The 13436-nt window shown below is 41.7% G+C and overlaps 1 protein-coding gene across 4 annotated transcripts in view; it reads left to right on the top strand.

Annotated features, from left to right (window-relative positions):
• The window catches only part of Veph1 (ventricular zone expressed PH domain containing 1), a 213456-nt gene extending 204006 nt beyond the window's left edge, over positions 1 to 9450 (top strand). For 3 of the 4 annotated variants that reach the window (XM_021158191.2, XM_029474775.1, XM_029474774.1), the window contains exons 13-14: positions 4976 to 5112; positions 8594 to 9450. In XM_021158191.2, coding sequence (XP_021013850.1) covers positions 4976 to 5112; positions 8594 to 8830 — 374 coding nt within the window. In that variant the 3' untranslated portion in view covers positions 8831 to 9450. The remainder of the gene's footprint in view (positions 1 to 4975; positions 5113 to 8593) is intronic. The other variant, XM_021158192.2, reaches the window with a different exon arrangement.
• The last annotated feature ends 3986 nt before the right edge of the window (positions 9451 to 13436 follow it).

Raw genomic sequence — 13436 nt, 5'->3', positions numbered from 1 at the left:
AGGTATGGTTGTCTATATGCAGTGAGGTATGGTTGTCTATATGCAGTGAGGTATGGTTGTCTATATGCAGTGAGGTATGGTTGTCTATATGCAGTAGGTATGTCTATATGCAGTGAGGTATGGTTGTCTATATGCAGTGAGGTATTTCAAGATGGGAAAAGCACACAAAACAAGGAGCTCCTAAGCCTGAATGGAAGCCAGTGTGCCTGAGGATTAGCAGCTATGCAGACATTACTGTCTACTCAGTGTATAAGTCAAGGTTGAGGTAGAAAGAAAGAAGTGCAACCACAGATGTCATGGGAGATGATGCTAAGGCAGTCAAGTCACTGGTGACAATCTCTGTGAATAAATCAATCAGCTATTCAAAAAAGTTCACTCCTTCCTTGTCAGACTGACTTTCTCACGGGGGAGAGAGGGGCGGGGAGCTGTTGTGCCTGCGTGGTCACTGGCCTCACAGTGCTATGGTTGCTTGCCCTGCCCACACCTGTGTCAGCAGTGCTTTGTGAACTACCCTCAATTCCCCAGCTTCCTGGATGTGTGCTCTGCTTCCTGCTGGGGCCCTGCAGGACATACAGCAGATCTCTCCTGTGACCTTCCAGGCTTCCATAATGCTTGCTTACCCTACGGCCTCCTGGGCCCTCGGGCCCTTGCCAGTCTTTTAATGGGGCAAAGTCTTGAGCTGGGTTTACTTCCTCAACCCTCAGCCCAGGACGTTTCTCCCAAGCAAACGCTTTGGAGCGCGGCTTCCAAGTCACTGAGTCTTCAGCCTCTTTAGGTTCTTATATTTCTGGTTGTGGGCCTTTAACGGCTGAGCCATCTCTCCAGCCCCTCCTTAGGTTCTTTTGTGTGATTTACATCTACATACGCACACACACACACACACCTTTCTGCACTTTCTGGAGAATTCTTCTACCACCACCACCACCACCACCACCACCACCACCACCACCACCACCACCTTCCTTAGCAAGCCCCAACTCTCCTGTCATCTCTTCTCAGCTAACAGCAGGATTTCCTCTTGGGTGCTGGGGCACGTGGCTACCCTTCTTTGACTTAACAACCTCTGTTGAGCAGTACAGGTTTCTAAGGATTTAATGATCCTATACCATAACTTAAGCTCTCTGGAAAATAGGTTCTACAACCCCTCAAGTGGAAGGTGCCTCATGCCTTCTCTGTGCTCAGAAGCACGCGTGAGCTGGGTGAATGGCCAATGGGCAGACACTCTTCCTTGCTTCATCCATCCTCCAGCTGGAGAGCTTCTCTCTGCTGATGATTTATTTGTTTCACTCTTATTCACAGCCTCCTGTGAGTAAATAGACCCTTAGAGGGGGTATTTATTATTTGATTTTTCATCTTGGAGCACAAAAGAAATTAGTGATAACATGTAAGTATTTGAGTTCGCATTCTGGGGGGGGGGTAGTTGGTAAGCATGATAATGCCTGGGATTTTAAATTACACTAAAAATTTCAATGTATTTATTACTATCATTTCAGCCTGTTGGTAATTAAAGGAAAAAGAGCAGACCCAGGTTGGTAGGGAGTGCCCTACCCAAATTGTGTGCTTTGGGCAAAGTAGTGTGTTAATTAGAAATTGGGAAAGTCTTGAATATCCTCTGCGTTTTGCAAGCACTATTCATCCTATTATTCAATGTCTTAGATTTCAATAGAATTTGACAATCTTTAGGAAAAGTAATTTAACATTTTGGCTATAAAGACACAGTATTATCATTTATACTTTATAGGAAAATTCTGTGAAAACATTAAAATGATGTGTGTGCCAAAATACATAAGCTCTGAGCAACTATAAACAAAATGTCTGCAAGACATGAGTTAGCATTGGAAAACTATTCAATCCCCCACTCTCCTCTTCCTTCTTTCTCTTGATTACCAGGCTCTTACTAAATTCTCTGACACTGATTTGGTTGCCTAAATTTGGTTTCTTGCATTCTGCTCTTTTAAGATGTTGCTAACATTTCCTTCCTAAAATCCTTTCCATGGACTTTCTCTCTGAGATAATTTTCTTGAGGCTACAGAGATACCTTGGGGGAGCAGCGGTTTCTGAAGGAACTCTCTGTTCCTGATAGACCCGTAGCTCTAGGTCGCCCTCTCTCGGGTTTTGTGGGTGTCATACTTCATTCACTCTGTATCTCTGATGGCTCCTCTCTCTCAGCAGTGTTGCCAGTGCAGGAACCTTCTATCAAATAGGTCCTTCAAGTAAACCATTGGTTCTACCTCGAGGAGAAATGCGGTGACAAACCTTACCAATGCATGTACTTAAATATTACTTAAAAGACACAGAGAAGAAAAATGCACTGTTATTAAAAAAACTTTGCATTAAATCATTTCCATTTGGGAAGGGAGTTGACGTTTTGATGTAGACTCTTTTTTTTCTTTTGGATCTTCTCTTCCTACCCTGGGAACTGGGTGGCCCAGTGTCTAAGTGTTTCCGCTGCTGGCTGTGGAACAGCACAAAAGAAGCAACCACTGGGTTTATGAAGAATTCAAACTTATGAAGAGCATTATTACAGTAACTCTCCAATTAGATGATTCCTAATAAAAGGGAACAAAATACTCAAATAATGTTGACTGTTGATTATGCGACTTGAGCTCCTGGTTCTCCTATCTTCTGCCATTAGTGCTAGGCACAATGGATCTTCTGAGGAGACAGGACAGCCTCTTATCACTTAAGGACTCGATCAACCATGCCTCCAATAGTCAAGCTTTTTCCTGTCTACTTAAATAGACGCACACCAACCACAAGCCACTCCTTATTCTAAATTCATCACAGTCCTTACCACTACCTAATATAAGTGATATATAATTTTTATTTTTAGCCTTTATTTCATGTTGTTAGAACATTCAGTCAGATAATCATTACACCAAAAGGGAAATGAATATCAACCTAGCTTTCATAGAACTTTGTTCCTGAAAACCACATATTTGATTATCTTATGTTGGTCATGGCTTGTCAAGATAGCAAAGATAGATTATGTGTTCATATAGCTAAGTGGGCACTGTCCATTTTTTAAAATTCTACAGCAATGGAAAAAATAAATGTTATTGTTTATAATGTGCTATGAAAACTGGGTGCAATTGAGTGTCACTAAATAGGGGTCCTACTCACAATGGTGTGTTCCATTGCACCTCCCGCTAAAACTTAAGACACTCTCAAAGAAACCTGACAATAAATCTTACAGAGTCAGTAAGAGAAATGAAATTCTTCAGCTCAACTTCTCGGACTCTAGCGGACCAACCAATTCTGTGGCCATGTGCAATCGTTCTGTATTCTACTCTGGTGTCTAATTAGTCTACTCAGTTACACATTTATAGACTCCTTCCCTACTTGCCAGGTACTGTATGAGGTATCAGATGTTTTAGCAGGAAACACAGCAAAGACACTACCCAGTAAAGCTCTCAGGTGAATGAGGGATAAAGGCCCTCAGGAGGCAAGCACCAATAATGGTACATAAGTGACAGTGGCAGACATAAAGCAAGCATCATGAGCTCTGAGGACAGACAGATGAAGGCAGCTCTGTCCTGGATTTGGGCAAAGTTTCTCAAGATGAATACTTTGAGTTGAAATAAGAAATGTCGAGTGCTGGCTAGGTGTGATGGCTATCTCCTTGTCACCTTGACACACATGAGAAGAGAGGACCTCAGTTGAGAAATCGCTTTCATTAGATTGGCCCCATGGACATAGCTGTGGGATAGTCTCTTGATTAGGGAGGCCCCGCCCTCTGTGGATCAGGTAGTCCCTAGGGGGATGGACCTGGGCTATAGAAGAAAGGTGGCTGACAACCTGGTAATCAGTGGTCTTCCATGGCTTCTGCTTCAAGTTCTGGCTGGAATTCCTGCCCTGGCTTCCTTCGATGATAGACTGTAACCTGTAAGATGAAATAAACCCTTTCCTCCCCAGACTGCTTTCAGTCAGAGTGTTTATCACAAGAGGAAAGCAAATTGAAGTACTGAGAATGATGGAAAGGAGAAAGCGAGGTCTGTGTAGAACAGAATGTTAAACATCAGTTCAGTGTAACAGCCTGGGGGGGGGGGTGTCCTTCAGATCACTGATGAGATTTTTGCTGGGGAAAAATAAAATGGCTTAAATATACTTGGTCAATGGTTAGTTGCAAGTAGTTCATGTGACATGAAGCATTAAAATTCATTTTATATCCTAGATATGGGCTAAAGTAACAAGAGAAAATAAGCTTGTGGCATTATGAAACGTTTTATGCTAACATTTCAAATTTGGTCATTCCAGTTTAAATCTAAGGAACTGAATACTATAAGCAAAGTGATCCCAAGGCAGAGGAAGCTGGCTGTCAGAATTTAAACACCACTAACCAGACTCTCTTATTATGACTTCATTCTAAAAGGAGAGAAAAAAATGTCTCATCAAGCGCAGCTGAAGATTTGGCTCAGTGGGAAGGAGTGTCCTCTCTCTTCCAGAGAACCCATCCCGTACATCAGGAGGTTTTGATTCCCTCCTCAAGCCTCTGTGGACATTGTACTCATGCACACATAATTGAAAATAAAATCTTTAAAAAAAAAAAAAAGAGAAACAAGTCATTTCAACCATTTCTCACCATCATGCCTGAAATGATCTTTTTAGCACAAAGCAGAAAGGTGTGATCAAGTTGACAAACTGTTTCTTTTTCAAAAGTTTTAATTACTTGTTTATTATGTGTGCACATGTACTCGTATGTGCCTGGGTGGGTCTATGTGTACCATGTGCTTATAGATGCTGTCAGATGCCAGAAGAGAGCACTGGACTCCTGGGACTGGAGCTGCAGTGTGGGTGCTGGGAGCCCAGACCAGGTCCTCTGCAAGAGGTCTCTCCAGCCCCTCACTGGCCATGTTTCAGTCGTGCTCTCCGGGATCTGGTTCCGGGATCTGGTTCATTTTACAGTTATGACTTTTGATCACGTGCCAAATCAATAACAGAAAATGAATGCTTATCATTCTGTTTCCCTCCATAGTTGTAAATCAAGATGGCCAGCCTCTCATCGAAGGAAAACTTAAGGAGAAACAAGTGAGGTGGAAGTTCATCAAGAGGTGGAAAACGCGTTATTTTACACTGGCCGGAAACCAACTTCTGTTTCAAAAGGGGAAATCTGTGAGTTCTCTGACACATTTTTACACTTGAATTGTTTTTTCTTTCCTTCAAAACCTACCACAATCCTAAAGCACAGAGTTGTAAAAACACAGTTGGGAGTCTCAGAAGCCAACACCCATGCTTTTAAATATCTTACCTTATGAATGCCTCGTGCTTAAGCCTATCTTAAAATCTATTCAACACAACTCTGCATCAGACTGGCCAGTTTTGCAATCCTTTGCTCTGTGGAAGCCATGAATCCCACTTTGGCCTAAGTTGGAGTCTCTAAGCGATTAGGAAAGCTCTCCAAGTGGCTGCGGGTGATAGTAAAGCTGTTCTCCTGCCTCTGTTCCCCACGATGCTAACACTGTATGGGGAGATGTTAAGACAGGGCCTTATAGCATTGGTTGGCCTTGAACTATATGATAATCAACTTGCCTCTGCCTCCAGAGTGCTCCAGGGTGTGCCACCACACCAAGCACCAGTGTATGGTGGTAGAGGTGGTGATAGAGGTGATATTATTGAAAAAACAGTCTCACCATGTAGCCCTGGCTGACCTCAGACTCAGAGTTCTGCCTGTTTATCTGGAACATGCCAATATCCTTTATTCTGAAAAGATCTTTAGTGTAACACGGCAAATCAGTGTTTTTTGTTCTATGCTTCACGGATGGATTGATGCCACCCACAGTGGTGGGGGTGGATCTCTTTTACCATGGACTCAAATGTTGGTCTCTTCTGTAAACATACAGGCATACTCAGAAACCATGTTTTAATGGCTATTTGGGGACCCATTAGCCCAGGCAAGTTGACCCCTATCTTTAACCATCATATAAACTAAACTATTGCCTTGTTAATAAATCAAATGGGTTAAACACTAACAATTCTCCCTGGACAAATGCACCATGTTTTTAGATTTCTCACTGGAGATGTTACTGAAATATTTTTCTCAGTGAGAGTAAAGTATATTACATCTGAATTATGATGAATTCTGAGAAAGTGTTTCCTTAATAATACCTCCCTCAAAATGATTTTTGCATTTTAAAAAAATGGATTTTGTGATACTTTGAAGTTATGTATCTTTCTCAGTCTGTGCCATACAGAGGTGGATTTTCTTTGGCTGAGCAACTTTTCAAAGTGAAGAGGTGATGGCATGTTCAATTTAAAGAGTTGTTGGACTTTAAAGCAATATTTTTTGGTCACCAGTCTACATTGAAGCAGTTAAGTGTTTGAAATGACCATGTGAATTTCCCATATTCACTCAAGAACTCAGAAATAGATGTAAAGATGCCACGTTCCTCAGACCCTTAGTATAAACACAGAACTAGTCTGTGAAACTATTTCCAAGCATTCAAATGATGATCTACATTCTTCTCGCCTGAATTTTTAACTTTAAACTCAGATCTAAAGAATAAGCTGTTTGGTTCTTTATCTGGGAACAACAGTTTGTCATTGTAGAAATCTGACAGAACATGTGTGTCAAAAGTGGGAAACAATATATAACAAAATACCTCTGATCACAAGGACGCACTAACACATCAGGGCTGGAAACCCTGCTGAGCAAAGCCAGACTGTAGTACAAATTCACATTCTCACCATGGTGTTCATTTCCATTAGACAGCATTGTTTCTCTCTCTCTCTCTCTCTCTCTCTCTCTCTCTCTCTCTCTCTCTCTTAATTGACCTTCCTTGTGTTACTACAGGAATTCTCTTTTCTCCATCAGTGTACTCTTTCAATTTCTGTGGTACAGACTGACCTCAACACAATTTATTATCAACAATACTTAATATAAACCAAATTAGGCTGATAGAGTGTATAGTGGAGAGGTCCTCAAATTTTGTCCTGTGTAACCCCTAAAAGAATTTTTGAAGGAAAAAAAATCTATGTAACATCTTAAATTTCATCAACCCATTTAGCATGAGTTTACACAGTTGTAATTTATGTTGCACTATAAATATTGGCATTTCAAAATAAAAAATATATTTCCTCTTTAATGTAAGTTTAAATTTTTAAAACTTTTTTCTTTAAATATAATTACTAGAATAAAAATACCATAACACATTAATTCCGTATCGTGCATTTTTTAAAAATATGTTTATTAGTATTTTCCATTGCTTATATTTCTCTGGAACTCCGATTTCTTACTACCTCTTCCTAGCAATGTGTCTCAGTTGTCCGTTACTCCGATCTCTTACTACCTCTTCCTAGCAATGTGTCTCAGTTGTCCGTTACTTTTAAGAGTTGTTTTGTCTTTAATTATAAGTGTCTGGGCATGGGTTGGTGGCCATGGGAGCCAGAAGAGACTGAGTTACAGAGGATTGTGAACACCCCAGTGTGGGTGCTGGGAACCGAACTCTGGTCCTCAGCAAGAGCAGCCCACACCTTTAACCACCAGGGCATTGCTCCAGTCCTCCCTGTCATTTTTCCGTATAAGAAAACTGTGCATGGATTGAAATGTAATTCTTTTAACTTCTGTGATGATCAGATTCTAAATATTCATTTTTCTGATTGACTTCTCTTTTTTTAAGTTATATCATTTATCAAAACATAATATGGAGAGGGTTAGGAGGAAGGCATGTGATGTTGACCCCTGACTTCTACATATCACCCACACACGGAGGGGGGATGGAGAAAATGCTATTCATAAGATTCATATAGAAAAGTTATGTTGTCTGGATATGACAATACTCCCCTAACCTGGCTATGTTGAATTGGGGAGGGGGTGATGTTCAGTGTTCCTGAGGCTTTTCCAAGCCAGCCATACACTCTAGAAAGTCTGTGCTGAATGAGAAGAGCACTTCCCCACTGCAAAGTAAGGGAAGATGACTGTCCCAGCCCGGGTGGAAAGGAACAGTTGGCAAGGTGCCCAGCCACAGTACATTTCCAGTGGGCAAAATTTGTTCATTGCTTTTAGACATTTTTAATTGTCCTAAAACCATTCATGCTAGCCCCATCTGATGACTCTGGTATCACAGATCCCTAAACCTCTGCTTTCCCAAAAAAATGCAAATGTAACATCACTAAGTAATGCTTATTATAGACAGGGCGTGCTTCCAGTGCAGAGACTCCAAGAGCTACTCAGACACTAGGTTTTCAGTACCCTTTTCCAGAAGTACACCCACAGGAAAACCCAGCACTAGGCCCCTACGACTCCCTGAAATCTTGAGGTGAGAGGATTCCAGATTCCACTGCTGTCTTATGCTCTATTAATAGAGCTAATAAAAATAGATGGCAGAAGATCAAAGAACCATGAATTAATTTTTTTTCCAATTTCACTTATAACTTTCAGTAAACTGGCCATCTTGCGATGACTTATGATAGTTTAATAGAGGCCAAATTTCTGGCTTCTGTTGTCCTAATGACTCTGTGGGCCTTAGCACCCAAAACAGGAAGGTTTCAAGCCATATCATGTGAAAGGACCTGGCCCTCTTGGGAAATTCCAAGAGCCAGTGGAGTAGGGTGCAGCAGGAGCAAACTCATGATCTTTCCTTTCCATTCCTTTCAGAAGGATGACCCTGATGATTCCCCGATAGAACTCAGCAAGGTACAGAGCGTGAAAGCTGTGGCTAAGAAACGCCGGGACCGCTCTCTACCTCGGGCATTTGAAATCTTCACAGACAACAAGACCTATGTTTTCAAAGCCAAGGATGAGAAGAACGCAGAGGAATGGCTGCAGTGCATCAACGTGGCGCTGGCCCAGGCAAAGGAGAGGGAGAGCCGAGAAGTAACCACATATCTGTAGCGATTCGCACACCCGCTCTTATGGCCATGCAAGATAGGCATTGCCAGTGTCAACAAAGAGGAACCCACCATGGCGCTACTGGGTTTCACTAAATACCAGGGAAACCATTATCCCTAAGGAGAGCCTAAAATGGCAGGGTTCTCAGTAAGCCTCACGCCCTCGCAACTCTGGTATTAACTCCAAGATTTCTGCCTGAAGTGCATGAGAAAGAGAGGCCACGCAGTTCACAGTGGAGCGTGTGGGCCAGGAAGGGAACGTTGCGAATAAAAGAACTTCTGTAGCTATGTGATTTATGACTGTAAGAAAACAGTGAGTGGGGCCAGCAAGAAGGCTCAGCAGGTAAAGGGCACTTGCTGCCAAGCCAGATTGCCTGAGTTCTAGCCCCATAACTGACTTGGTGGAAGGAGAACCAACTCTTGGCGGTTTTCCTCTGTTTTCTGCATGCCACGGCACATCTATTCCCCCAGTTTAAAAAAGAAAAAGAAATGAATGAATTAATTAATTAATTAATCTTTAAAACAACAGAGACCTGAAAGATCCATCTTGAAGGAAAACTGTCACATTAAAGACATTTTTTAAAAAACCATTAGGAGCCAGGCAGTGGTGGCACACCCCTTTAATCCCAGCACTTGGGAGACAGAGGCAGGTAGATTTCTAAGTTCGAGACCAGCCTGGTCTACAGCGTGATTTCCAGGACAGCCAGGGTTATACAGAGAAACCCTGTCTCAACCCCCACCCCCTCAAAAAAAATTTAGGAAAAGTTGAACTAAGGTACATTCAAAAAAACCATTAACTTCAGTATATTAGTTAGCTTTCTGTTGCCGTGACAAAATACCCTGATGAAAATAACATACAAGAAAAAGGATTTATTTTGTTTATGGTCCCAGAGAGATGGAGTCCATTGTGTCAGGGAATACATGGCACCAGGCAGAAAAAGCACAGCAGCAGGAACAAGATGCTGGCTGATTCTTATTTAGACCAAGGAAACAGTGAGGGTGGGAAGTAGGGTGTGGTTATAAACCACAAGACCCACCTCCATCGATGTACTTCCTCTACCAAGGCTCCGCCCCCCAGGGACTCCGTAACTTCCTGAAGCAGCCCTACCAACAGGGCCACGTGTTCAAATATGTGAGCATATGGAGGCATTAAAATTGTTCAATTATTTAAATTACCACACTTAAACATTTATCTTCTCAACACAGAAGATGGCAGCACATGTTACAATGACTCTTATTCCAGTTACATAATTAAATTTAAGCTCTTATTAGAGTGTAAATTGGATTTTAATGTTTAGAAACGTGGTTCTATCTACTGTCTGAGGCAGTAAAAAAGAATAAGAATAGAAAGACACCTTTTCTTCTTTGTAAATATACATCACCTCCCTTAAACTTGAAGATTTTTTTAATTAAAATTCTGTGGTTTTCTTCTCTGTGTTAAGCATTGTAGTGCCCAAATTATAAGCACTTATTGGTTTTTCCTATTACCCTTATATAATTTTGAATTAAGCTGCCATAGGCAGTTTAGGTGACATCCAGTGACCTGTGCCCCGTAATAATGTTCTGCCCCTTGAGTGGTGGAGGGTGGGACCCGAAGCGCGCTTCTAACTTACATAATATGGCAAAGGTGACAGGATTATCTCTCCTACAATTGTGTTACAACAGAAATTTTAAAATTAACGGATAAATTAAGGTCTCTCAGATGTCTTAAGTAAACTGATATATCCTGAATAGCCAGGTTATCAGCTAAGTTGTTTGGAAGAGGATGTGTACGTCAGCCTCTCCTAGTGAACTTGAATAAGCTGCCACGGAACTATCGCTGCAAGGCAAGGAGTGAGCCTGTGCCAACATCCACGTGACCCTGAACAACAGTGAGCCTCTCAGGATCCAGCCCACCATCACCTTGTTCGGAGCCATGAGGTCCTCTGCTCAGAGGGCCGGAATAAGATGGAGTCCTGCCCCCACAGAAACTATGCAGTAACAATGTATCCTGCTTTAAATGCAAACCATGTGGTGATTTGTTATGCACTGATTAATTCATATAAAACCCCGCTGGTAATATATCAAAGATAACTTTTTTCTGTGAAATTGATTTATTATGTATTTTAGCATAGAAGCCCAGAAAAGTTGTCACCGCGCTGACACTACTGTTAACTCACTGGCATAGGAAATGTAAAAGGGGTCATACTTGAGCAAAGAAACTTAATTCAATTTTAACATGTAAAGTTTGAGGATATTATGAGCCACAGAAATTATTACACGCTGGAAATAGAGTTCAAGAGGTCAAATTTTGGGTCCACTGCATATGTAGGTAATTGTGAAAGATATGGAACTGGCTGAATTACATAAGAAATGGAGAATTGAAAATGACCCCTTGGGATAACAATATTTAGACAAAGGCAGGTTAGATTAGCTGATCAGTATTCAGAGATGATGTAGCCCAGGAGACATGATATTACAAAAGCTAAATTAAGAAGGATTTTCAGGATGTCAGCAATTTGAAGTCCTGAAGATAGAGCTTGACTTTCATAATTAGGAAGCAATTGATGTCACTAGTAAGAACAATTTCATTGGAACGATGCAGTAAAAGTTAACTTTCGCTGTGCTGTAGTAATCGACTGCTGGATTTTAATTTTTTAAAAGGTGGGGTTAAGGTGAAAGAGCAGAATAGATGAATGGTTTCTTATTTTGTTTTTAGGTGACGTCACCATAAGAAAGAAGACAGTTTAATAAATATAGACAAGGAAAGACAAGGTCAAGTTTGCTAAGTGTGATAGAGAATAATTTTCAAGTTCTGTATCCAGGGGCCAGGGAAATGTTTCAATCATGAGAGAGTTTGCCTACACACATCAGCCCCTGATGTCAAATCAGTAACACATACATGAAAATTGCAGCATGGCTTTGGGGGCCTGTAACCCTCCCTGCACTGGGAGTTGGAGACAAGTACATCCCAAGAGGTCCTTGGCCATCAGTCCAGCTGAAGTCATGAACTTCTGACCCAATGAGAAACTCCATATGGTAGTTTGGACGAGAAAGGCCCCCATAGGCTTACCTATTTGACCACTTGATCCCCAGTTGGTGGAACTTTTCGGGTAAGATCCGAAGGTGTGGTCTTGTTGGAGAAGATGTGTCACTGGTGGGTGGGCTTTGAGGATTCAAAAGCCCATAGCGTTTCAAGTTAACCACCGTACCACCTGCCTCTGTCACATGGTGCATGCTCTCAACTACAGCTCCAGGACCATGCCTGCCTACTGCCATGCTCTCTGCCATGATGGAAATATATTTATCCTCTGAAACTGTAAACCTCCAATAAACTCTTTCTTCTATAGCTGCCTTGGTTTTGGTATTCATTCACAACAATAGAGAAGTAACAAAGACCCGGGCTTGAGGCAAAAAGGCAGAGAGCCACAGAGGAAGAAACCTGATGTTTGCTTTAACCTCCACAGGCATAAGTACACACATACTCATATGCATGCACCATATACACAAATCACACACAGTCTCAGAAACATATACACACATATGCACACATGCACGCACGCACACACATGCATGCAATCTGTATGAGCAGCAATTTACTGAGAACCTGCTAAGCAAACAGGGACCATACCTGGCCTGTAGACTCCAAAATAAAAAGACAACCTCTTTTTTCTTTTCCCCCAGTACTCAACCAGATTTTTATTGAAAGCACAAGTGTACACACACACACACAGTAAAGCACATGAAGAGTCTAACTCCATTGGAGGAGTTCATAGGGTTTTGTTTATTTGTTTGTTTGTTGTATATTTGAGGTTAATTACACCAGGAAAACAAAAACAAAACAAGAAATACACCTATTTCTTTCTCCGAGAAGTTAATGAATAGTGAAAGAGACAGACACATACAACAAAAGCTCAAATGCCTTATGTCTAGTGTCTTGATGAAGTTATACACGCAGCCCTATGGAAATAGAGGAGAAAACATTTAAATGCACCAGATCGCTGTTTCCCTGAGGCACTATAGACTAAGCTGGGCTTAATGAACTAATAGTAATGGTACGGATAAACAAAGAACGAAATAGCAGGATAAGGAGCCACCCTGCAAATGTAAATGGGCAACTTAAGATGATTAGCACCGTTGCAAGGTTTTGAGCAGGTTCTACAGTTAATGGGCTATGTATCGGTAGCTATAGCAAAGTCTGAAGGACACAGTAGCCTAGAGTCAGAGTACTAAAGTCCCAGGTTCAATCCCCAAACCAGAACTGCGTAGAAAAACAAACAAATAACACACCAAACCAGTTGGAAGGCTTCTCCAAGATGAAGACCTGCACTGATGTAGTAGCAGACACAGCGGGGAGAAATGGAATAATTATCTGGATATGGCTTGTATGTTTCCCCCAAGGATTTACATAGGAAGCTGGTCCTTGAATGGAGATACTGCAAGTTGGTGAGCTAGTGAGGAGAAATTAGGTCATGGAGGGAGCTGTCCTGCAAGAGACTGATGTAGAGAAACCCTGGTTAGTTCTTGAGAAAGGACTGTTAAAAACAGAGCCCATCCCACACTGGCTTCCTGTGTTGCCAGGTGACCTCACCTTGCACTTGATGCCATCGTTCTGATCACATCTGTCACAA

Source organism: Mus caroli, chromosome 3 (genome assembly GCF_900094665.2).
Source record: "Mus caroli chromosome 3, CAROLI_EIJ_v1.1, whole genome shotgun sequence".
NCBI classification, from domain to species: domain Eukaryota; kingdom Metazoa; phylum Chordata; class Mammalia; order Rodentia; family Muridae; genus Mus; species Mus caroli.
The sequence above is the reverse complement of the archived record's forward strand: the minus strand, read 5'-3'. Positions and strand labels throughout refer to the sequence as shown.